Raw genomic sequence first — 25,770 nt, 5'->3', positions numbered from 1 at the left:
GAGTTGAAAGCCGAGTGCTGGCACAAACGGAGCACAGAGAGAACTAGCGAACAAGAGGTGGGGATCGGAACTTCTAGAGGTTAACACTGCTTATACTTTTCTATTTTCTAAAAGAGATGCTTTCAAGACCTCAACAACAAAGTCGAACAGGTGAGACTTGAAATGCTGGTGTTAAAATGGTGTTTCGTTGCGTGTTAATGTAGTGAGCTAAACTGGCAAAGTCAGAAACAGTGTCACAGAGCTGTATATTAGGATTAAAACATCTATCATCAGCATGATAATTATTAACATTTTCTACATTTATCAGGAAGTAGTCAGTGTTTAAGAAATAAGAAAAAAACTAATATTTAAAAATGTTGAGTTACTTTTAAATATGTTTTACTTATTAATTATATTTAAAAATTGTCATTGCATATAAAATTTCTTCTTTTTAAGAGGAGCTGGCCAAGAAAGTGATAGGAATTACAGAAAATGTTACATCCAAGTTTTGTCAATATATTTTAATTTGCCAAAAGTGGACAGGACAGATTATAATTTACTACAACGCAGTCATAAAATATTTATAGTATTTATTCTATAAGACCAACTTCAACTCTGCTATGGTTCTGTAACTCAGCAAATCACATCTGTACTATTAGCTGCTAACTTCTTAAACTTGGGAGGTTCAGTCCACTTATTGATCCCAAGAGCATGTCAATATCCATTTTATTTCTTTTGTACATTTCTCCTTGTAGATTGGAGAACAAACAAACAAAGATGAAGCTGTTGTGGTTTGTCATACTGTTAGTCTGCCCTGTTTTTGGTGCCGCCGATGATGACAAAGAGGAGAACATTTGGACTGTGATTGGGATTGATCTGGGGACCACATACTCAAGGCAAGTCACTTACGAATCTTGAAATAATGACACGATACCACAGAGAAATAAAATGGGATTCAGACCGAATTCAAACTGTTTTCTTGCAGTGTTGGAGTGTTCAAGAATGGGCGCGTGGAGATTATTCCAAATGACCAGGGAAGCAGAATCACCCCCTCCTACGTGGCCTTCACCAGTGAAGGTGAACGTCTGATTGGTGATACTGCCAAGAATCAGCTGACCTCTAACCCTGAGAACACCATTTTTGATGCAAAGAGGCTGATTGGTCGGACATGGGGTGACTGGTCTGTGCAGGAGGACATCAAATACCTGCCCTTCAAGGTGAGCTTGTAAACTGAAAGTAAAACTTGTTGGTTCTTTGGGTCATGTTTGAGTGAAAGTCTTGTTAAATTAATATTGGTGTGTATTTGCATGAAGGTTACTGAGAAGAAGAGCAAGCCACATATCCAGGTTGACATTGGTGGTGGCCAGATGAAGACCTTTGCTCCTGAGGAGGTCTGTGCGATGGTGCTGACTAAGATGAAGGAGACTGCTGAGGCTTACCTGGGCAAGAAGGTACAAAAATGTCAGAGATTCTAAATCAATGATAAAGCTAATCTTAATTAAATAGTCTATCATCAAATCTAACTTCATCCTTTTTCCTCAGGTCACACATGCTGTGGTCACTGTCCCAACCTACTTCAATGATGCCCAGCGCCTGGCCACTAAGGATGCTGGTACCATTGCTGGTCTGAATGTTATAGAAGTCATCAATGAGGCGTAAGCATCCAATCAAAATGAATTTGATCATCTGCAATTTGAAACTGCAAAAATTGTCCCTGCCCTCCCATTGAAAAATAAATTCTCACTGTATTCTTTAGAACTGCTGCTGGTATTGCTTATGGCCTGGACAAGAAGGATGGAGTGAAGAACATTCTTGTCTTTGATCTGGGCGGTGGCAGCTTTGATGTTTCTCTTCTGACCATTGACAATGGTGTGTTCGAAGTGGTAGCCACCAATGGTGACACTCATCTGGGAGGTGAGGACTTTGACCAGCGTGTCATGGAGCACTTCATCAAGCTGTACAAGAATAAGACTGGCAAAGATGTGAGCAAAAACAACCGTGCTGTGCAGAAGCTGCGTCGGGAGGTTGAGAAGGCAAAGAGGGCGCTGTCTGCCCAGCACCAAACCCACATTGAGATCGAGTACTTCTTTAACGGAGAAGACTTCTCTGAGACCCTGACTCGTGCCAAGTTTGAGGAGCTGAACATGGGAAGATATTAATCTGGTTTTGAAAGTATTGCATATCAAATCCTAATGAAGAAGCGGTAGGAAAACTTGTGTTTTCTTTAAAACCCAGGACCTGTTCCGGTCCACCCTGAAGCCTGTACAGAAAGTGCTGGAAGATGCTGACCTAAAGAAATCTGACATTGATGAGATTGTCCTGGTTGGAGGCTCCACTCGTATCCCCAAAATCCAGCAGCTGGTGAAGGAGTTCTTCAATGGCAAAGAGCCATGTAGAGGCATCAACCCTGATGAGGCTGTGGCATATGGAGCTGCTGTGCAGGCTGGTGTGCTTTCTGGAGAGGACACTGGTGAGTCATGACTTAATAGGGTTGAGCTTTCAAATGTGATCCTGTTTACTAAACCTTTTCCTTCACTTGCAGGTGATGTGGTTCTTCTGGATGTGTGCCCCATGACCCTTGGTATTGAGACTGTTGGAGGAGTAATGACCAAGCTGATCCCCAGGAACAGTTGGGTGCTCACCAAAAAAGCACGGATCTTTACTACAGTGTCTGATAACCAGGATACTGTCACGATCAATGTCTATGAAGGTAAGAGTTTAGATATCGTTCTTTAAAGTTGCCAAATAGTGTTATTATAAAAAGAATCCAATGACAAGAAACACTTGATAATGAAATTAAATGTTCCACAAGTGTAATTGTAACCTTTTTTTGTTTTGTTTTTTGTTTTAGGTGAGCATCCTTTGACCAAAGACAACCATTTCCTGGGTACCTTTGACCTGACTGGCATCCCCCCTGCTCCTCGTGGTGTGCCGCAGATTGAAGTCACCTTTGAGATTAATATCAATGGCATTTTGCGTGTCACTGCTGAGGACAAGGCCACAGGCAACAAGAACAAGATCATAACTAACCAGAACTGGCTAATGCCTGAGGATATCAAACGCATGGTGAACGACGCCAAGCGCTTTGCTGAGGAAGACAAGAAGCTGAAGGACAGGATCAATGCTCACAATGAGCTGGAGGGCTACGCTTACTCCCTGAAGAACCAGATTGAATCCATTGAGAAGGCAGTGGAGGAGAAGATTGAGTGGTTGGACTCCCACCAAGATGCTGACCTAGACGACTTTAGAGCCAAGAAGAAGGAACTTGAGGAGGTGGTTCAGTCCACTATCAGTAAGACCTGTGGTAGTGCAGGTGGTCCACCAGCAGTTGGCAGTAAGCAAAATGAGAAGGATGAGTTGTAGGCAGGTCTGAAGTCTTATCACTCCTTGGCCCTCTGGCATGTTGGTGTACATATTGGACTGATGGGACTGAAATTGTGAGAGAAGTGGTGGCAAAGGGGCTGACGATAACAAGTGACCATAGTGAATTTTCTGAGAGACTTTAAAATATGTTTCAGTGTGTGGCTGTACTGAGGTGGTAGAGCAGGCCATGTACCAACCAGAAGGTTGGTGGTTCGCAGTCTGCTCCGGTCTGCATGCCAAATATTCTTGGGCAAGATACTAACCCGATATTGGTGATGATGCATATATGTGTAAATGCTAGATAGTAAGAACTTAGATACAGCTTAGAAAGAAAGTGCTTGGGTAAAAGTACAAGTTGTGTAAATCTCTTTGAGTGCTCACATAGAGTAGCAAAGCGCTATATAAGAACCAGTCCATTTACCAATACAAATGACAGGTTTGTTGCTGGTCTGTTGGCTTTCTCCTCCTCTGGATTTCCCTCATCACACACTGTCCAGGCAAATATGCACATAGATGTTTTGGTAGTAGAGCTGCTTTGAATTCCAGAAAACAGAAAATATTTAAAAAAATCATATTTAGATGTATGCAAAGAACTAAAATACTACATTTATATAGGGTTCACAAAACATAAATAATGACTGGCTTAAAGGCAGCATAGTGGTATTAAATCTTTATATTTGCTCCATCTGCTGTCATCCCTCCAAACATGTAAATGTTCTTACCCAGCACGACAGCTGAGTGGGCAGCTACTCCTGGTGGAATATCTCCTTTGGCCTGCACTTTCTCCCACTTCATGCTCCCTTTAAAGATAATTTAACAGATATTTTTATATCATCCCAGTGCAATGCAGTGATACTCTGATCACTTGTTCTGCATGTGTGTTGAAATACAAAGTGTTTAATCTCTGAGTCACAGATGTGGAGAATCTTACTTGAATCAAGAGAGTACATATCATTGTGGAATCTGTCTCCAGACATGCTCCCATGACTGTAGATCTTTGAATCCGCTGCTAAATGGATGTGATTGTGTTTCAGGTTATGACCAAGTAGAAGACACTGCAACAGATTTACACGGAAGTGATTAATGGAAAAAATGATTGTTATTTAAACATAAACTTTTCATAGCATGTGTCAAAAGTGAAACATGAAAGAAACATAAGAATATGGATTTTCATTTTGAAAATCTCAATCACAGACAAGAAATATGTCGAACAGTGACATATGTTATTTCCTCAGCACTAGATCTTTTTGTACCTACCAGTGAATGAATGATGAGTGCACACATTTACTTAATTGTTTGTGGCTAACATAGATAAGCAATATCTGTTATGTGTGTGTGTGTGTGTTTGTGTGTGTGGTTATGTTTTTTATGGTGTATAATGCGCATATTGAGGTTTTGTCATATGAAGATCTAAAATTCCTCAAGTGATGAAAACCAAATAATTATTATTATAAATTACAAAGACATTTTTGAAAAAATACCAGGTTTTTCATCATTTCCTCACATGATTCAGTGAAAATGAAATTTGACCTAAAAGCCATTCCTGGCTGTGTTATTTAACCATAGGGAGCCAAGTCGAAGTTACAGCTAATTAAAAAGGCCTCAAGCCAAAATGTTACAAAAATAAACTCAAACTTGAGTAAAAATTAGTCACTAAATCAAGAAAACTGACACTTAAAACTGTTGGTTGGCTCTAGTGTTAATGAAGTTCTACTTCTGAAAAAACTGGGCTGAATGAGAAATGCATCATTTATGAAAGTCAACAATCAAAGTTCAAATGTAAAGACATTATGTCTATTTGATCTCATGACTTTTACTCTGAATTCACATTTGATCTTGTTAGAGGAACAAATACTTTGTAATGCTGTAAATTAAACATACACAATTTTTGTCACGGTCCTGGGTCGGTTCGACCCAGCATTTTGAGTTTCTTATGTTTTGGTTTATTTTTGCATTATGGATTAGTTCTTATTCTCTGGTGATACTGTTTTGATTATAATTATATTCTGATTCTTTAGCTATCCGATGATGATGATGATGATGATTATTTCTGGTTTAGGTTTTGTTATCTTGCCCTCATGTTTGGTTTAGGTTGCCTGTGCTTAGCCTTCTCTGCCCGTATGTCCCTCTGTCTGTCCATGACATCATTATGCTTGCTTACGAGTCTGCGTCTGTGTCTCTGTCTGTCGTGTGCTTCCTGTTTTATTTTGTAGGTCTGTGTCCTATGTCAGTGCGTTCAGTTTAGTTAAGTTTATGTGCCTTTTCTGCCCAGCAATAAAGCTGCGTGTTTCGAGTTTACATCTGCCTCCGAGTCCTGCATTTTGGGTCCTTCCTGCCTGCCTGCACACAGCCATGACTTTTTACGTATTAATTCTTTTACGCATTTTAAACTGCTGTTGAATACAACCTTTGCATCCAATTTATTGGTGACATCCGCAGATAGATATGTAACCTAATGATGAAAGCAATATATCTACATGACCTAATATCCTGGGTAGTTCATGAAATTGACATTTCTCAGTGTCACAAAATATATCACAGGCCTGGCTTGGAGGACTGGACTCTAAATAATTTCAGCAGTTTTTTCTGCTTTGAAGTGATATGTGTTCTAATATAATGTTTCATATTACGTTTTCTCTTTATATATATCTGGGTGAATGCAATAAGGCATAGAGTGAGCTCAGTCTAAGCTTTGAATCTGTTCTTCATGTCCGATCAAAGTCTTCTTACTCGGTTTTTGCTCTATCCACACAAATTATACATCAAAACACAGTTTTTCAGAAAATGTCACTGTCATTATGGTAGGAGTTAAGTTTTTCTCGCAAATGGTCTTGAAGCAACACAAAGTTGGAAACTCCCCATTCAAAGTCTACTGAGACTTGAGTGAAAATCAGAGCTGAAATTCTGTAACGGGAGGCATTTTCAGCTCATATCTCCTAATTGTAGGATGCACAGACATGAGCCTTGTGCCAATACATTTTAAGACACTCGTGATGCTCATGGTGAAAGAATTTTTTTTGATACCTTTTACCGTTGTGCCATGAATTACGTTTGTTTCAGGATAGGAAATCTGTCCTTGTCTCAGATTTCAAACTCTGGAAATGAAGTCGTTTTTTTCTCTCATTATATCTCCTAGGTGGATTTACATTGAGACCAGAAAATTGCCTTGATTGGTCATCAAAGCTTGCTGATTCTCAGTAAAAGAATGCCATTGATAGCCCGTCTACTTGGCAAATTAGAGAACATTTTCCAACAGCGAGAAACAGTGGTTTTCACTTCTCGTCCATTCTCTTTAAAGTGTGGTTTAGATCACTGGGACGAGCTGTTTTCACAGCGTATGGATCTAATTCAACATGCACACAGCTTCTTTGGCTTATTTCCACTACACTGCATTCACCCTGCATTTTCAGGGGACATGAGACTTTTTCTAATTTTTCCTTATTTTTAAAACATTATTATATAAAGCGACCATCAATGATTGAGAGGGCATAAGATTCCAATTTATTATGAAAATTCAAGAGCTCACATAGAAATAAATCAGTAAATATCTTAGATACAGCACCAAATTAGCTCTTTCAGTTTTCACATCAAAACCAAATAGTATTTCATTAAAATAAAATACCAACATTTCATCTCTGAAGCAGATAACTTCTGAAATACTGTCAGGTGATGTTACTCTAAAGCATTGCAATAAGAATATAATTTATTTGACACAAACCTGTATCAAAGACATGAAGTTTGGAGTATGAGGCAGGTGCAGATCCTATTTCCCCACCAGAAAACACAAAAAGCTTGTCCCCAAGTCAGGCTGAGGTGGTGTGGTATGTCCTGGGACTGGGGGGTGTCCCATTTGTCACTACATTCCAGCGAGGGTTACTGTCTAGCAGTGTTGGGACTAACGCGTTATTAAGTAACGCGTTACAGTAAGTACGTTATTATTGTGGTAACGAGCACGGTAACTAGTTATTATGCCAAAATCAGGAACGCGTCACTCGTTACTGGGATTTAGATAGGCTCGTTACTCGTTACTTCGTGTGGTGGCTATCCACAGATATTCCACAGATGTGGCTATTCCACAGATTCAGTAACATTAGCAAGTGGTGGAGGCCAGCAGGTGGATGAGGGAAAGTGGAGGCAAGAGGAGAGACCCGAAGTGGCCGCCCGTCCGAGTGTCAGGTGAACTGAACTTCAGGTAAGAAGTTATGACCTGCAGTCGGGGTCAGATATAAACCAAGTTTAGTTGGAGTTTTTTTTCGTTATGCTGACTTTTTCGTACTGCGTTTCCTACTAGCTAGCATGACGGGGTTTCTATACAGCTGTGTGGGTGCTATGTTACTGATGTTGAACTTTTGTTCATAAGGTTATTAGAGTTGCCAACCGTCCCCTAAAAAACGGAATCGTCTCGTATTCAGAGAAAATATTACGCGTTTCGTATTGAGGTGAAAAGGAACACAGTTTGTCCCGGACTTCAGCTACAATGAAAAAGACACAAAGCTGGAGTTATTCTGTCTTTGCTGCACAGCTGCCTCTTCTTCTCTCATTCTCCCCCTCCCTCTCCTGTTTCTACTTCAATCATGAAACTGATCAATGATCAGCTGATCGGCTTTTCTCTCTTGTTTGTTTATCGCCCACTTTGCACCAGAAAGAAGAAACCAGCGGATGTCGCGTTAAACAACAGCAGCACGTTTGATCAGCTGTTGTTAGAATTTATTTAATATTAATTTCTAGTATCAGCTGATGTTTGCTGGAGCCACAGCTGTAAAAGCTGCTGGTCATGATGTCAGTTTGGTTATCCAACACGTTCTCACTCCCAACTCGTCAAATGTGTGACGCATGGTCAGGCTCCCTCTGCTTCACTTATCGACGCGCAGGGTACCCCCCTCGCGTTGAGAATTGACGTGCAGGGTCCTCTCATTGAATACTATAGAGCTCCCTAAACGTTGCTTATTGACGACAAGAGATTGCCACGGAAAAGCCTGTTGTCCGTATATTTATACATTTCCAAAATCACATTGTAGTTACGTGTACTGAACACAATAAATTATATAATGTAAGCAACTACCTGAGAAACAGCAGATACAGCAGATAAATTAATTATAGGCTATTACTTTTGCATTTATGGAGGGAGAGGTGTATGCTGGGTAATGGCACAGCTAGCGACTGGGTGACTTTATTCACCCGCTTCGGATGTTCAGTCCATCAGGCGTTATTAGCAGAAATCAGTCCCATAGATATGGGCCATCTCCACCTGCTAGATTGTTCAGAAGGTTGTTCTCATCCATCCAGATGGAGGATCACTAACAGGAGCGTGGAAGACTCCAGAATCCACTCTGGCTGGAATCCGGTGGATACAGCAGTGTTACAGGTAAGACCATTTAAACGGACAGCATTTATAAAATGACTATTAAAAGTCAGCGAGTGTCAATAATGTTAATGTGCTTATGTTAGTAATACAGCGAGTGCTAATATAACAGCTTTAAGATGCATTTCTAGATATTATTACGTGTTTTACCGTCTTTATGGTGCTAGCTTAAAGTTACGGTGTAAACGTTAGCTTATATTGTAGTAAAGCTGTTACTGTTTAAACGATGTTAGCACAGAAATATTAGCTTCTGTCATGACTGATGAAGTTACTAGTTAATAAAGTTTCCAGTAAAGTGATTAATTGTTGTTTAACACAGATTTCAGAAGAGCAAAGATGAGCACTGTTGCTTAATCCTTAATAGTTTAACTGGATTGGAAATTTAAAAAAAATCCAGATTCTTCTTCCACAGAAGTTTCATTTGTCAGTGTGGATCTGCTGAGTCACCTGAAGAACTCGTTTCATTCATTCTCAACATGATGTTCATTTACAGAAATGTTTCACAGGAACTGATTCCACCCAAAGGGTGAACTAGTGTGTTTCCACAGATTATCTCTGTATGAATGTACTTCTTAAATGAAGGCAAGTGTTTGTCCTTTTTTGTTCCTCAGGCACAGTACGTGATATTAAGGGCAGGCGGTCATCACTGGGGGAAGACAAGAAGCAGAAGTCCTCCAAGAGGGAGCTGCAGTGAGGACACAGCCAGGTCACTGAGGTCAGAGGTCAGAATCAAGGTGCGGAAGGCTGCAGGTCCAGATGGCGTCAGCTCCAGGCTCCTGAGGTGCTGCGCAGATGAACCCTGTGGCATCCTAGGATATCTGTTCAACCTGAGCCTGTCACTGGAGAAAGTTCCACAGCTGTGGAAGACATCCTGTGTGGTACCAGTACCAAAGACTTCCCATCCCAAGGACCTCAGCAGCTACAGGCCGGTAGCCCTGACATCGCTCCTGATGAAGACCCTCAAGAGGTTGGTTCTAAACCATCTGCTCCCCCTGGTGAGGTCTTCATTGGATCCGCTGCAGTTTGCTTACCAGCCTGGCATTGGGGTGGAGGACGCCATCATCTACCTCCTGCACCGAGCTCTGACTCACCTGGAGAAGCCTGGAAGCACTGTGAGGATCATGTTCTTTGATTTCTCCAGTGCTTTCAACACCATCCAGCCACGACTTCTGAGAGACAAGCTGGAGCTATCGGGAGTGGACCACCACATGTTCCAGTGGATACTGGACTACCTCACACAGGGCTGGACTGGGACAAAAAATCGGCCCGGGCATTTTGACTAGAGACCGGCCCACCAGGTATTATAGGAAAAACCATAAAGCCTTTGAATGAAAACAAACGCTGTTGTCACAGTGATGTACACCGTCTTGTTGGTATATATGTATCAGTCTAATAAACTTAAACCTACACCATCCTCCCTATTCTGGTATTCTAAACAGTACCCGAAAGTAGACTGCTTGGTCGAGTTAACCTCCTGAACTATCTACAACACATGGTGAAAACCTGAAATTAAGACAGAGAAGACTAGAGGTGAGACATGATCATTACTGATGACAGATGACAGATTTAGATATATTTTCATAAACCATTCATTTGCCACATCAATAAACAGCATGGCAGGGCAAAATATTTTTTCTAACATGGCAACCTTTAAAACGTGAGAGGAGACAGAAAGACAGATGAGAAAGAAAAACTTAATTGACTTTTTGATGGCATTTCACTCACAGTACTGGTACAGAATCTAGAAAATGTGGGAAAATAGTGGCATCATAAACAGTACTTAGCTACTTCTGAAGAAATTATGATGGGACCCTAAAAAAAATACTATGTAAAATAATGGATTTCTATACATTTTACATCAGATGAAAACGTTTGTTGTAAGATTCAGAGCGATAAACAAACAAGAGAGAAAAGCCGATCAGCTGATCATTGATCAGTTTCATGATTGAAGTAGAAACAGGAGAGGGAGGGGGAGAGAATGAGAGAAGAAGAGGCAGCTGTGCAGCTTCAGCTTTGTGTCTTTTTCATTGTAGCTGAAGTCCGGGACAAACTGTGTTCCTTTTCAGCTCAGTACGAAACGCGCAATATTTTCTCTGTATACGAGACGATTCCGTTTTTTACAGGACAGTTGGAAACTCTAATAACTAACCTTATAAATAAGATAAAACAAGTTCAACATCAATAATATCATAGCACCCACCCAGCAGTATAGAAACGAGTTATTGTAACTGACTGTAAAAAGTCAGCATAACGAAAATAAACTCCACCTAAACTTGGTTTATATCTGACCCAGATAGACTGCAGGTCATAACTTCTTACCTGAAGTTCAGTTCACCGCCTCGGGTCTCTGCTCCTCCTGCCTTTCCGTCATCCACCTGCCAGCGTGTTGCATCTGCTGGCCTCCACCACTTGCTAATGTTACTGAATCTGTAGAAGCTCCGCAATAGCCACCACCAAACAATTGAGTTATTTTTACACATCTCCCATCATCTGGCCAATCGACCACCTTTCAGTGTTTATACCGTTACGGAAAAAAACGAAGAAAAAAAACCCCATCGGCCCATAAAAACGAAAAATCACCATCGGCCCACCGGGCAAATGCCCGGTATGCCTGATGGCCAGTCCAGCTATGACCTCACAGAACGTCCACAGTATGTGAGGTCACAGGGCTGTGTCTCTGACATGCTGGTCTGCAATACGGGGGCCCCACAGGGAACTGTGCTGGCACCGTTCCTCTTCACCCTCTACACTGCAGACTTCTCCATCAACTCCCCACGCTGCCACCTACAGAAGTTCTCTGACGACTCTGCCATAGTCGGCCTCATCACAGGTGAGGATGACTCAGAGTACAGACAGTGGACTCTGGACTTTGTTGACTGGTGTCAGCAGAACCACCTGCTGATCAACGCCGGGAAAACCAAGGAGTTGGTGGTGGACTTCCGGAGACGCAGACCCACCACACTGACACCGGTGAACATCCAGGGAGTGGACATTGAGATAGTGGACTCTTATAGGTACCTGGGTGTTCACCTGAATAATAAACTGGACTGGAGCCACAACACTGATGCTCTTTACAGGAAGGGTCAGAGCAGACTCTACCTGCTGCGGTGGCTGAAGTCATTTGGAGTACAGGGAGCGCTTTTAAAGACCTTCTATGACTCTGTGGTGGCATCTGTCATTTTTTACAGTGTGGTATGTTGGAGCAGCGGTTTATCGGCAGCTGAGAGGAAGAGGTTGGATAAACTCATCAGGAAGGCCAGCTCTGTTCTGGGATGCACCCTGGACCCAGTGCAGGTGGTGGGAGACAGAAGGACTCTGGCCAAAATAACATCTCTGATGGACAGAGTCTCCCACCCCATGCATGGAAATGTTGCTGAACTGCAGAGCTGCTTCAGTGACAGACTGCTGCATCCTAGATGCATGAAGGAGCGTTTCCGCAGGTCCTTCCTCCCTGCAGCTGTCAGACTGTACAATCAGAACTGCTCCCAACAAACATAGATGTTTACATCTGCGCTGTAACTGCAATAAGTTAATTAACCGATTCGCACTACAACCTGGTTTGCCTCTTATCTGTAGTTATTTTTATTTAATTTCATAACTGTACAGTACTCTGTTTATAGTAACCATTGTCATTAATGTAAATATGTAAGAAAAATTGTGTATGTTTCTGTTCTGTGTCCTGTGTACTGTTTGTTTGTATATGTGTCTTTTTGGCTGCTGTTACAACCAAATTTCCCCTTGTGGGACAATTAAAGGATTATTCTATTCTATTCTATTCTATTCTATTCTATTCTATTCTATTCTAACACAGCCAGATAACAGTGATGAGTTCATTGAAAATAAGATACAGGACCCGAATGTATTCAATGCATCCTTAATGTCATGCAAAGAATTTGAGCTTCGCAGGTTATTAATTATTTCCTTTAAAGTCGAGAATGACACAGGTTCAAAAGGTTGAAAAACCATTGATTATTCGGAAACTGGGGCTTGATTTACTGCCGGAGAATGTGGGGCTCTTAACACTGAGATTTTATCTATAAAATGATTTAGAAATTTTTCACAGAGAGCCGGGGAGGCCTCCCTCGAAACATCAGGGCAAGGATTAAAAACTGAGATAAAGATTTTAAACAGAACTCGAGGATTGTGACTATTAGTTGCAATGATGCAACTAATAGAAGAAGTTTTAAAAAGGAAGTTTTTGCCATTTTGGCAGCCTGCCATAAACCAGAGACTTTTCTCATGGGATGTGCTACTTTCAGATGGGTGATATAAAACAGTCCAACTGATAATAGGTTTAATTTCATAAATCTATGACTTTTCAATATCTTTGATGTTGCCTGGTCAACTGTAAGTATGTAACCTTCTGGTTTTTGCTTTTTGTTGTGTATCTCTTTGAGCTGTGGCTATACTTCAGACTACAGTTTATCTCAAACATGCTTTTCCATAATAAATACCAACAGAACAATGTGCAATCAACTTTTACTTTGACTCCTCAATGCACATGGCACAAAAACCACCATACCATAAACACTGTCTCTGTAAACAGCAACCAAGGTTACTGTAAAAATAATTTAAATGTTGGACATAAAATTACAAAGTGAGGCAAGTAACCATAACGTTATTACATATATATTGAACACAATTGTGTGTAAAATCACCAAAATAATATTGCATCATACATTTATATTATGAACTACGCAATTTAAACGTGGCCAAAAAAATAAATACGCGTGCCATAAACAGGTTGTCAGTTATTAGAGAACAACTGTCAGGCTTCATCAGTATTTTAACATTGATTTAACACTTAGATTTCAGTCTTGAACCTTAATGAAGATTTGGATGAAAAATCAACATGAATTCAATTTCAGCTTTTCCCAAAAGTCCCTCGGATTTTTAAAGTTATCTCAGGGTTCAGTAGTTTGTAGTTTAGAGACAGAGCAGGACTGGAGCTGATTCAGCCTGTCAGAGACTGATGATGGTCCATCTAAGCTCACAGCAGAAGGATGAGGCCATCACAACTGCTCCACCCTTCACAGGAGGAACCCCGACTCCTCCTGGACTAAAGGTTTGATCAGATCACCTCTGCAGTTCTTCATCTGTCCACCAGGTGTCCTCGGTGCACCTACATTCGCAGATCACCTGACCATCTGAGTCACCTGACCACCTGCTCCGTTTTTTTTTTTTTTTTAATCTTTCTTTTCCATCCATATGATCTTCATCGGTCTCTGATCAAAATGAGTTTTATTATAATGTCATTATTAATTTCTGTTTTCTATGTGTGTGTGTTTGTGGGCCTGGTGCCTCTGTCTGCCTTGACACTGATGACATCATGTGGTCCCTGTTCTGTGATTGGCTGATGTTTGTGTACGAGCTCGCAGACATTCAGAGAGTCACAGAGCTCCTGCTGATGACGATAAAGATGAAGGTGTGGGTGCTGCTCCTCGTCCTCTCTTCGGTCCTCTGTGTCTCTGCTGATGGTGAGTCTCTAAATCACTCATTAACTCTGTTTTAATGAACTTATTAAAAATACTAGTAAGCAAATGAACTCTGTCAGAAGTCCGAAACAGAAGAGAGGAGTAAGCTCACACATTTATCACGTGATCGTTAAACTTCACCAGCTGATTACTGGGACACTGTTTGTCTAAATATGAGCTTTTCCACAACACAAACACTCTTCCCCAGTCTGACAAAAAAAAAAAAAAAATCAGAAAAACACAAATGTAAAACACACATTTTTAACAACATACGTGTTGTTTGACTAATAGTTAAAAAAAAAAGAGATTTTAATGAACTCTATATTTGAGGATTGAAACATCAGGCTGATGGTTCCTGTGTCACTCACATTTGCTGAGAGTCAGGACTGAATAACAGACACTGAATAAACTCTCTGTTCTCCTCAGGTCTCCACGAGACAAACTCCATCAGCGGCTGTTCAGACACTGATGGAGAGGATGTGCTGATCCTGGATGATGAGGTGGTCTGGTACGCAGACTTCAACAAACACACAGGTGTTGATTCTCTGCCAGCCTTTGCAGATCATCCACACTGGCAGGAAGGAATGTATGAAGAAGCTGTGGCTAATCAACAGATCTGCAGACAAAACCTGAAGATGGCTCGTTCAGCTATGAAGGACTTTCCTAAAGAACGCGGTAAACACAAATCATCAACCATAAAGAGCAGAAGTACATTATCAGTTTGGGAGTAAATACTGTAAATATTTCACTCTGTTAAAGTGATAAAAAAAACAACAACAACAAGCTTTTTGGCAGATAAATCACGGAGATCCAGTTGTCACAGGCTGACAGGTTAGATCAGCTTTGCTGTCATTATCCTGACACTCAGGTGTACAGTATGTAGTTGGCTCACTCTAGTTTTAAAAAACATATGATTCAAACAACAGAATAATGGTGTTATCCTGAGGTCAATCCAAGCTCACAACGTGTCAATATTCACCAGATTTACAGATATAAACTAGAACAAAAACACACAAAGATAATCCAGGCAGAAATGTTTGCATCACAAATTTGGTGAGTTAGCAAATGCTGGGAGATTTAGTGTTATCTTAAAAAAACAGCAACGTGTGTGAAATGATTGTTGAGAAATCTCCAAGTATTGTGAAGAAACAGAAAATATTTTCTAAATTCATCTTTCTGAGTTAACTTCAGTAATTAGTTCCTGCAATCTATTAATGTTTGTTGTTGTTTTTTAGAGAAAGATATGAACAAACCTGAGTGGCCTTGCAAGTCAGTTCCTATCAATCACTTATGTTATGACAGCCCCGTCTAGATCGTGGGACTTGTTAACCAGGGATGGTTTTAGAAGCCCAGACCACAGGCTTCAGGGGAAGATATTACTTGCTAGAGCAACCAGTTAGATCTATTTGGACTTAAATACATTTATACTCAAATTTACACCTTTATTGTTTCACAAACAGTTAGAAAGGGAATGTTCACAGTTTAGACTTTAACTGCAGATTTAAAAAAATATAATAATCAAATCCATTCTAATTATTTAATTAACCCACTCTGAACTAATGGTGATGTTGTTCTTAGCTTTGGAGGAGAGAGGTTGGTGGTGAGATAGGCACTTCCAGTAGTGTAGGTATGTTCCACCTCAGTGCTCTGTGTTAATGGAAATAATCAGGAAGCTACGATTCCTTGATAGATCTTAAAGTTACAATTCACAGGGAGAACCTTAAAAGGCTTAAGAATCTGCAGTCCACCTGTAAATGATGGACGCTCAGAATCCTTGCAAAAAATCCTGGCACAACTTCACCTGCTTCCAAGGTGCATGGAGAAGATGAAAGAAATAAAAAAGCAGGAACTCCAGCAACACTTGAGAAACGAAGAACAGCTTTAATAATTGACCAACGCGTTTCGGCTTGTGGCCTTCATCAGGGTCATATGACCTATGACCCAGGGTCATATGACCTATGACCCTGATGAAGGCCACAAGCCGAAACGCGTTGGTCAATTATTAAAGCTGTTCTTCGTTTCTCAAGTGTTGCTGGAGTTCCTGCTTTTTTATTTCGCTCAGAATCCTTCTCAGAATCATAATCCAACACAGCGATGATGATGAGGAGAAATACACTACATCATTGTGCTAAGATGTTGATCAGACTTATGTCTTTGATTTATCTTTGATTAAGCACAAAGATGATCTACTTACTAGCAGCTCTGTTTATGACAAAAGAATTTCTCTCTGCCTCGGTAAAGTTCTTCTTCTCTTGTCCTATCTTATCTTAGTTTATATTATATTATCTTATCCTATGGAAATATTATGCTTCCTATGAAATGAAATAGGGAACCTACAGTATGTATTTCCTCTTTATCACATGACATGAAAACAACAAAAGAAATCTGTTCTTGCACATTTGTGTTTTTTCCATTTTCTCTAGAAACTGGAGTTCAGCAGCAGAAGCTTCGGTTTCTTTCACAGTTTTTTGTTTTCTCATTTTATTGAGTGCAGCCTGTCGCGTGGTGTTGTGAGTAAACTGTATGTGTTTGTGCACAGATGCTCCTGACAGTGTGGAAATCTACACTATAGTAAATGTGGAGATTGGAGTCCAGAACACTCTGATCTGTCATGTGACTGGTTTCTATCCTGCTCCTGTTAACGTCACCTGGAACAAGAACACAAAGAAAGTGGTTGAAGGGACCAGCATCACTGTTCCCTTATCCAACAAGGATGGTACCTTCAGCCAGACGTCCAAACTGGACTTTGTTCCCAAGGGAGGAGATGTGTACGTCTGCATAGTGGAACATGTGTCCTTGACCGCACCACTTACCAAAATCTATGGTGAGTATGTCAAGTTCAGTTTATTTTAAAATGTACCAACAACAGTAATCACAAGGTGAGTTATATTCTAAGGCAAAGGCTTATGTGTGCAAAGCAATGGAAGTGTGTTCAATGATCTGTAGTAATATGATCTGAAATTAAAAAACAAGCAGAAAGTGTTGGTCCCAGCACAGAGACTGACTGACTGTTTACAGATGTGAAGGTTGTTGTCTCTCTCTGTCTACACAGAGGTGGACGACGTTGAACCCATTCTGGGACCTGCAATATTTTGTGGAGTGGGTCTGACTGTCGGTGTCCTCGGCGTGGCAGCAGGAATCTACCTCTTCATCAGAGGAAGAAAGTGATGCTGAATGGTTTATGCTAATGTTTGAATACATTTTGAGGTAGACACCATCCTCTGATGAACTGATTTTTATATGATGAAACATCTGGAGGAAAACTGTGGCAGCTGGTCCGAATGATCTCAGACCCTCCTCATCCTCACTGGGACTGATTATTGATGTGAAACAGAAAGAGTTTTACATCATTAAAGATTTACTGAGGAAACTTTGATTTCAGTGTGTTTCTGAATGTTTCTGTTGTGGAACGGTTTCATGCTGTATTTGGTGAGCTGATTTTTCTTGTGTGCAGAATGAAGATGAAGCTCTTGACTTTTTGAATTAAAATAACTGAATGTTTCTTTTTGACATTAAATTCATTCTTTTTATAGAGCAGCAAAATTGAAAAAACAAATAAAAATCTGGTTTAAAGAAAGGCAAAAAAAAAACCTCAGGCCTTATCAGACTTCTATTTCCATTAATTGTTTCAAAGTTCTTGTCTGGGAACCTGAAGAAATTAAACCTGATTACATTTTAAGAAAAGACTCAAACAGGTCATTGACTGAGTAGAACCAAATTCACATGGTGAGGTGGTTCTGAGGCAAACTTCCTCAGAACCACCTCAGAAAGGATGAATTCAACACAAGTTAACATTAAATCCCACTTTGAATAATAAACAGTGTGACAATAAACTGTGGGGATTTTTCTTTAATTTTGTATTATAAGTTCCCTCTTTGTCTCTTCTTAGCATGTTGTGATGTACTCAGCGTTAGCATTGATGCCAAGATGTATTTTAGAAAAAATGCAGAACAAAAGCAAATTAAGATCAACAACAAAAAAGGAACAAAGTCAGCGATGTTAGCTTACAGACTAAAAGCTGAGTAGCTACCAGTGTGGATATTAATAACTCAAACATTTATTTTAATATATTGATAACATTGCACAGGCTTTAGTGTAAGATGTTCTCAGCTTCCACAACCACCAGTCAGGCTGCAAAGACTCCCTGATTCGGTCAGTCAGATACTGAACAGTCCTTTTGTTGATTTCACTTAGGGCTCAGAATGAAGCCTCCAGACTCCAAACCACTGGCTTCTTTCAGTCACGTTCAGGCCATGACACAGTTAATATTGGTTTTTTTTAAATCCATCAAAGTCTTGTGTAACTTCCTTCTAAAAGAAACCGCTTGCTGAGCTGTCATCTTCTCTGCTCTTCCTCCTCCATCCTCTCTTTCTGACATCTTTGTCACATTATAATTTTTTCTCTCCTTGGAAATTAAAGCACCTTTAGCCAACAGGATGAACTGAAACTGCATAAACACTGTGTGTGTTGATATTTATTGAGCTGTTAAAAAGTTTCATTTGAAACTACATGCCATAAAAATGTTTACCCTCTCTCCACTTCTTTGGAGCAAGTTAGATGCTGAGTATTGTCTCCACAACTTTATTAATATGTGCACCATGAACACATGACTAAGATGAGAAGTGAAAGAATGTGCTGAGGGTGTAAACTGTGAGCTGCGGGACGTTCTGACTGACGCACACAAAAAGGAAAGAAAAAAGTTCTACACATTTTTATTTTTTATCTAGACTTCATAATATGTTTGAAGTCAGTTATTCCATTATTGAAAAGTTAAATAAACGATCAGATTTTGGTCTTTTTTGGTATTTCAGAGGAAATCTGTTCGAGCATTTCCAGCTGAATAAATTAAAGCTCATTTCCTGGTTTCCTGTCACAGATTTCTTCCTGGCAGCAGGCGATGCTGCAGATCATGTGACGTGCCCTCTGGTTTTTAGCGCTGTGCTCAGTCAAACTCAGAGTTTGTCAGGAGAGCTCAACATGGATTCATCTTTTCTCTGCTTCAGCCTCTTCTTCATCATCCTCTGCAGAGCAGGTATTATACATACACTCATCAACATTCAATCAATACACTCACATGTATGTTCAAAGAGTCTGAATCCATCAGAGATGTTTTTATTGATTAAATGAACGTGACATATGAGCTGGGATTAGCTTTTTGTCTTTAACCTGTGATGATCCTCCTCTTCCTCTCAGAGCTTGTTCCTTTTCTTCAGTGATTGTTTAGTTCACTTATTTATAACAGCTGACAGAGTCAAATGAGATCAAACACAAACATCATCCGGCTACTTTGTTTACGTTTTTCACTTCTTCCTCATATGTGGCTCTGATTGTTCATAAAAAAAATCTGGTAATTCTTTGTTTTTAGATTCATCGGGCCCCAATCAGCCCAAATATCAAAGATAAATTAAAAATACATGTCATGGAAGAGTTCGGGTCTTAGGAGGTTAATAATAATAATGAATACACCAATCAGCAGATCAGTCACTGAAAGTAACTGTTCGCCTTAAAGTAATGTCCAGTAAACTGTACGAACACTATTATTTGTTATGATACAATATTTGTTTCAATATATGACTTATAATTATTATTTTGTTTTAGTGGATGACGTCCTTTATGAAATGTGTATGTGTGTAATATTTTGATACACTGATTTGCAAACTTTTACACTGGATGTTCTTCCTTACACATCCTGTACAAATGTGCAAACCACTGCAATACTATATTATATCATGTGTTTATACAGCACAGCTGTACCTAATCATTAGCAGTCCCCATGGGGGGTCATGTTGGAGTTTGCTGTCTAACATTTAACATTGTTTAACATTGAGTTTTTACAATGTAAAGCACCTTAGCAGACTGCTGTTGTGAAATGGCACTATATAACTAAAAGTGACATATTGTACTTGAAGTGATGTGACAGTGATGATGTTGTGGTGCTCCAACAGTAGCTGTGTGTGACTCCTGAAAGTAGAGATGTGCGTGTTGGAGCCTGAGTGATTCTCTGCTCTTTGTGTTTCAGATGGATACGAGTATTACACTTCATCCCGCTGCCTGTTTAACTCCACTGAGCTGCGGGACATAGAGTACATCAGATCTTACTATTACAACAGGATAGAGTATGTCAGGTTTAGCAGCAGTCTGGGGATGTTTGTTGGATACACTGAGTACGGTGTGAAGGAGGCAGACCAATGGAACAATGATCCTGGACAACTCGCTGCAATGAGAGCTCAGAAGGAGATATACTGCACACCAAACATTGACCTCTGGTACCGAAGTGTTCTGACAAAATACGGTGAGTCAGTGTTTCTGTGACATCATCGGATCATCATATAAACATCATCACACTGATGTCGTCATCAACACAACTCCTGACTGGACTCTCTGCACAGTTTACAGTAACACTGCTGAAAGTTTAATGTGACACATTCATTAAAGCTACATGATCTCTGGAGTTCTGCTCCACTTTAAAGCTTTGGCCTATTTGACGTCACACTGGAGTGTCTGTGGTTTGTGTCGTCCTGCTTTAGTTTGTTGCGAAATTCATCAAAGTAATTTTCATTTTCATGTTCCAGTGAAACCATTTGTCAGACTTCACTGGACGAAGCCCCCTGTTGATCATCATCCTGCCATATTGGCTTGCAGCATCTACGACTTCTACCCCAAATATATCAAAGTGACCTGGTTGAGAAACGGACAGAGAGTAACCTCCAACACAACAACAACTGAAGAGCTTCCAGATGCTGATTGGTTCTACCAGATCCATTCCTATTTGGAGTACACACCCAAGTGAGTCTAGTTTGGGCCTGCAAACAGGACTTGCTGATTCTTATTTATTCTTGTAATTTTTTAATGTTTTCTGTCACCTGCTTATTTTTTCCCTGATGCTGTGGAGCTTCTTCAGTCTCATGTCCACTTTCTTCAGGATAGTTCCAGCATCAGCACAGAACACCTACAGTACATATTCATGTTTTCAATAAAACAGCTCTGGTCTGATCCTCAGCCTGTGAAACCTGTTCCCTCTTCTCCTTCCTCATTCCTGCTACAACTAAATCCCCCCAAGGTTCTCATTTCTTCCGAGCCAAGTGTTTCAGCAGGAACTGTCTGAATTCAGCAGAGCAAAAAATAGGAAGTCCCCAAGATTGTTTTTAACAAAGCTATAAACATTTGGTGACAATTTCTTTGTTTTCACTTCGTGAATATGAACATTTCCCTACATACTGTTGCATGTGTTGATGTGTCATGTAATCAGTTTCAGAGAATTCCTCAAACTGGGACTGTGATGGACTTGAGCTAAAACATCATGAACCTCCTGTTCTAAAGGACCAGTGCTAAAGACTAAGCCTTTACACCTGGATGACGGAGATAGTCGAGTGCTTGGAACACATTTCTACAAGATCTAAAATGATGAAATGAACAAATCTTATGATTCCATAAAAAACATTGAGTCTCCAAGTTCAAAATAATTATGCAGCCATGCCAACTAAACCTTCCTTTCGTTACTTCGGAGTGCTACAGCAGGAAATAGAATTAGGCTGGAAAACAAAAAGGAAACAAGTCTGAATTGTAGTTCTGTAGTTATGTACTTGTAGTTCTGTGTGAGAGTCAGTGATGTTGGTTTGTGTTGAAGGTCTGGAGAGAAGATCTCCTGTATGGTGGAGCACGCCAGCCTGGACCTACCTCTCGTTACTGACTGGGGTAAATACCTGTCTGTATACACACACCTGTACACCTGCCTGTGTGTCTGTCCACCTGTGTGACTCTCACCTGTGTGTCCTCAGTCCCGTCCATGTCTGAATCCAAGAAATTGATGATCATTGGAGCCTTTGGGCTGATCCTGGGTCTGCTCTTTTTCCTGGCTGGAGTCATCTACACAAAGATGTGCAGCAGAGGTCAGAGCAGCACTCACACCAAACTGAAGCCAGTTCATGCCAGAACACATGAGTTTGAAACCAGTGTGGATTCTAGGCCTTCTATACAGTTTCATGTACATGTTACATACATGTTTCCTCACAGCACTTTAAAGGACACTTTACTTTGGATGTTCATCAGCAGGATGATTTAAATCAGAACCAGAGCATGAAAATTAGAATGATTAAGGGTCAGAGTTCAGAATCTTTCCTCTCTCTGTGATGTCCTGTGAGATTGTAGTAACAGTGGGGCACCACAGGGCCCTGTAAGAGGACCTTTGTTTTTAAATTGGATATGTGAGGAATTTCCACATGAATCAGGCTAAAGGTCAGTTATATATAGGTGCGTCTACCGGAAAGGTGAGGAGTAGCCGTGGTGAGCGCCAGTATTACTTTACCAAAGCCAAAGTGTGAGCAGCATAAAACATTAGAGCTGTGGCATGTATCGGTTCAGCCTGAGTTGTCACTCTTTGACCTTTGACCCTTGCTCTCTGTGTTACAGATGGATATACATCTTTGGCTCACAAGTCCAATGTGAAGCAGCCAGGGGGCTGGAGCAAAGATGCTGCAGCTCTGAGCTTGTGGAGACCTCAGAAGGAGAAGTTCTTCAAGTCAGGTGACTCAGTGTTTCTATGGCATCATCAGATCATCATATGAAAGCTCAGATCCTCACTGATTAATCAGTTCCTGACTGAACACACAGCACACTGTGACGGTTTCATCTTTGTGTTACAATAAACCAGAGTCTGCTGGTTAGCTTTGCCACATAGGAAAATATTAGAGAAGTCATTATGTCATTTAGCGCCAGGTGGTGAGCAACTGCTGACAGCAGCTGGCAGCAGCTTTGGGTACAGCCACCAGTGTGGGTTTAGGGTGCCAGGCGTCTCTGGAATTGGAGCATTTCTTACTGTATTATAATTGCTGTTGAGACCCGTGTTATCAGCTATACTTGTTACTATAGTTGTTTGTTTACCAGAACATTTACAAGTGCTTAATAATCATGCTTTTATTGTTGTCTGGTGTTAACACTGGGCCCCTGGCTGTATGTGATATACCAACTGCCTGGTTTCCACATCCTTCATATAAACGCTCATAGCTCGCTGCCTAAGATTGATATACTTAGAGTCTGGGCCTGTTCAAGTAGTGCTGACATAACTGTCATATCTGAAAGTTATTTATCTAATTTTATAGTGATTAAGATAAAGACGTGGCAGTTGGTGGATTTAACATTCATCACTCTGCTGTCCCAGACAAGGCGGTGGTGTGGAGGTTAATGTAAAGGTCTGTGTTCATCCTCAGGTCTTGTAGTGTAGTTCGGCTTCTTCTTGTTGCTACCACTTTTTAACTCTCCTGGATTTCAGTGATATAATTATTGTCTCTGCTCATTCTCTCCATCTGTTGGAGTCTGTTTATCACATAGCACTAAGACCTAGCACACCACTGTACTTTATACTCTCTGGTTGACTGGTCCTTATGGGCCTTATGCAGGATGCTTCAGTTCATACAGAATTGCAAAGAGCATAATGCAAGACTTGCAGGTCTCTTACTTGATTTTACTTACAGACTTTAAAAGATGTATAAATGACCCATCAGTGGAAACATTAGACCATTTTAGTTATAAGACTATTTTTTCATTGTAGTAATTTTAATATGTTTGTCTGAAGCAGCTCTCTTTATAAATGAGACATCGTGTCTCAGTGGGACTACCTGTGTAAATAAAGCTTAAATAAGATAAATTATAATTCCAGATTATGAGTGAAACATTGAAAAGCTGTGAGGGAGCCACACAGCGAGGGAGGGATGCAGGAAACTGTGATGGTTTAAATTGTCATTATTATGTTCCAGTGATGCCGCTGATTGGTGTTCATGCCATGGCGCCCTCTGGTGGTCATCATCCTGCCATGCTGCTCTGCAAAGTCTACGACTTCTACCCCAAAAAGGTCGCTTCTGCTAAAGCGATAGCAGCAGCTGATTTGCTTGAGAAGACTTTACCAGATGAGCTGGAGTCCAGGTGAGTCCACAGCTCTGAGCGCAGGTACAAAGGATGAGGAGGCAGATAGTTTATTAAGACACACTCAGGCTGCAGGGTGGCTTTATGTATATAACTTAGATTCTATCGTAATGATGATTATTTTAAACCAGAAGATGAAACTGCCAGAAACATTGAGGGCTGGATCTCTGTGTGTAACCACACGTGTGCCTGCATGGTGAGTTCCTGTATGACTGAAAGGAAACACCAGTTTACATCAGGCTCAGTGTCAGGATTGTGATGTGCATGAGTCATTCTGGGCTTTTAATTGCAACAGTTTATGTTTTTAATACAACTGCTTCTACATATTAGCAGTGGGCACATTCACAGTTTATAAAAGTGCAGTGACATTTTTATAAACTGTGATAACTGTGAAAGAGAGCAGACGGGACTAAGAGACAGAAACAGGACTGCTGGATGAGCTACACTCACTAGTATGAGCAGAGACAGAGCGATGCCCTGTATCATCATTAGCTAAGCTCAGTATGAGTCGTCTGTGAGGAGAACTCCTGTCTCAGCTGATGTTCTTCAGTTTCTTCTTTACTTTTAATAGAAAATGTTTCTGATTCTGTGCAGCCAAAAAGTTAAAGATCATTCCTACTGTGGAGAAAAAAAGACTGTTGTTTGAAAGCCTAAAACAAATACAGGAAAGCAGGTTATTTATCTACAAATTAATGACACAAGATGAGAGCCGGGGCCCCTCAGCCCCCCCACACCATATATGATTTGACTCTGATGCTACAAACACAGCAGATAAACCTGCTCCTGCTGGTACACACCAGCGTTGGTTAAAGCAGTACAGGTTTGTACAGCTCCTGGTTCAAAGGAGTCAGACCTGGTCTAACAATGTTTCCTCTGTCTGTGCCCCAGGACTGATGCTGGTTCCCAGTAGCTGATCCTGATTGTGGACCTGGACCTGGTTCTGCTTCTGTCTGTCAGCTTGAAGTAAAGCAGCAGCTGCTGGAAGCTCTGTGTTTGATCCAGACTCTTTGAGTCAGACTGAATGTGGACTGTGGTGGATCTGCTGGAGTCACAAATGTGTTTAGAGATTTCATCGTGTGTGTGTGTGTGTGTGTGTGTGTGTGTGTGTGTGTGTGCAGAGTATTCTTAGAGTCTTTAGACCTGTCTGACAGCAGGAGCCAACCAGGCCCAACCAGTTAGCTTCTTCCTGATGGACCTGAGCTGGAGGAAAGCCAGGTGTGTGCTGGGAAACTGAATCTTTTATTGCTTTGTTTGGCTGTCAGGCTGGAGGGGGCGGAGCTCTGTGGGTGTTTGTGTGTGGAGGATTTTCCAGTGTTAACAAACACACACACACACACATAGAGATGAACCCAGGTTCACACTGTCAGCTGTTTGTTGGATTTTACTTCCTCATTCTTTTCTCAATAAATCTGTTTCCACAGTCATGTGATCGGTTTCTTCTTTTAAATCCTGTGAAATGACAGAGAGCTGATTTGGCTCTGCAGTGTGGGCGTGTTCACACACACACATACCTGCATGTACACACAGACAGGTACACTTTGTTCACATCTATGCCTGTTTAAATGTCATATGTTAATAGGACTGTGCATATTCTTGTAACCTCAATAAAAGGCAGTGCTACGGGGGAGCTGACAGAGAGTGACGGGGTTCAAGCGGTAGGAACAGGCGTGGTCT

General features: G+C 40.8%; 4 protein-coding genes across 4 annotated transcripts in view; all 4 read left to right on the top strand.

The window, feature by feature from the left end:
- Positions 1-25,770, top strand: part of LOC100692238 (H-2 class II histocompatibility antigen, E-S beta chain) — a 488,804-nt gene that overhangs the window by 212,116 nt on the left and 250,918 nt on the right. The gene's annotated exons all lie outside the window — the stretch shown is intronic.
- On the top strand, positions 15-3,897 carry LOC100706688 (endoplasmic reticulum chaperone BiP-like). Its single transcript, XM_019357240.2, has 9 exons — positions 15-150; positions 735-875; positions 965-1,196; positions 1,293-1,430; positions 1,522-1,634; positions 1,736-2,126; positions 2,215-2,449; positions 2,522-2,689; positions 2,831-3,897. Exons 2-9 carry the CDS (start codon positions 757-759, stop codon positions 3,340-3,342), a joined length of 1,908 nt encoding a protein of 635 aa, XP_019212785.1. The 5' UTR covers positions 15-150; positions 735-756; the 3' UTR covers positions 3,343-3,897.
- Positions 14,085-17,723, top strand: LOC100697318 (RLA class II histocompatibility antigen, DP alpha-1 chain). The gene is made up of 4 exons (XM_019357280.2): positions 14,085-14,181; positions 14,605-14,853; positions 16,718-17,002; positions 17,231-17,723. The coding sequence occupies exons 1-4, from the start codon at positions 14,112-14,114 to the stop codon at positions 17,344-17,346; spliced, it is 720 nt and encodes a 239-aa protein (XP_019212825.2). The 5' UTR covers positions 14,085-14,111; the 3' UTR covers positions 17,347-17,723.
- Positions 19,052-25,520, top strand: LOC100711901 (H-2 class II histocompatibility antigen, E-S beta chain). The gene is made up of 8 exons (XM_019357256.2): positions 19,052-19,210; positions 20,198-20,470; positions 20,751-20,964; positions 21,806-21,873; positions 21,957-22,067; positions 22,588-22,701; positions 23,931-24,096; positions 24,985-25,520. Exons 1-8 carry the CDS (start codon positions 19,156-19,158, stop codon positions 25,004-25,006), a joined length of 1,023 nt encoding a protein of 340 aa, XP_019212801.1. The 5' UTR covers positions 19,052-19,155; the 3' UTR covers positions 25,007-25,520.

Source organism: Oreochromis niloticus, linkage group LG3, assembly GCF_001858045.2.
Source record: "Oreochromis niloticus isolate F11D_XX linkage group LG3, O_niloticus_UMD_NMBU, whole genome shotgun sequence".
Taxonomy (NCBI): Eukaryota; Metazoa; Chordata; class Actinopteri; order Cichliformes; family Cichlidae; genus Oreochromis; species Oreochromis niloticus.
The sequence above is the reverse complement of the archived record's forward strand: the minus strand, read 5'-3'. Positions and strand labels throughout refer to the sequence as shown.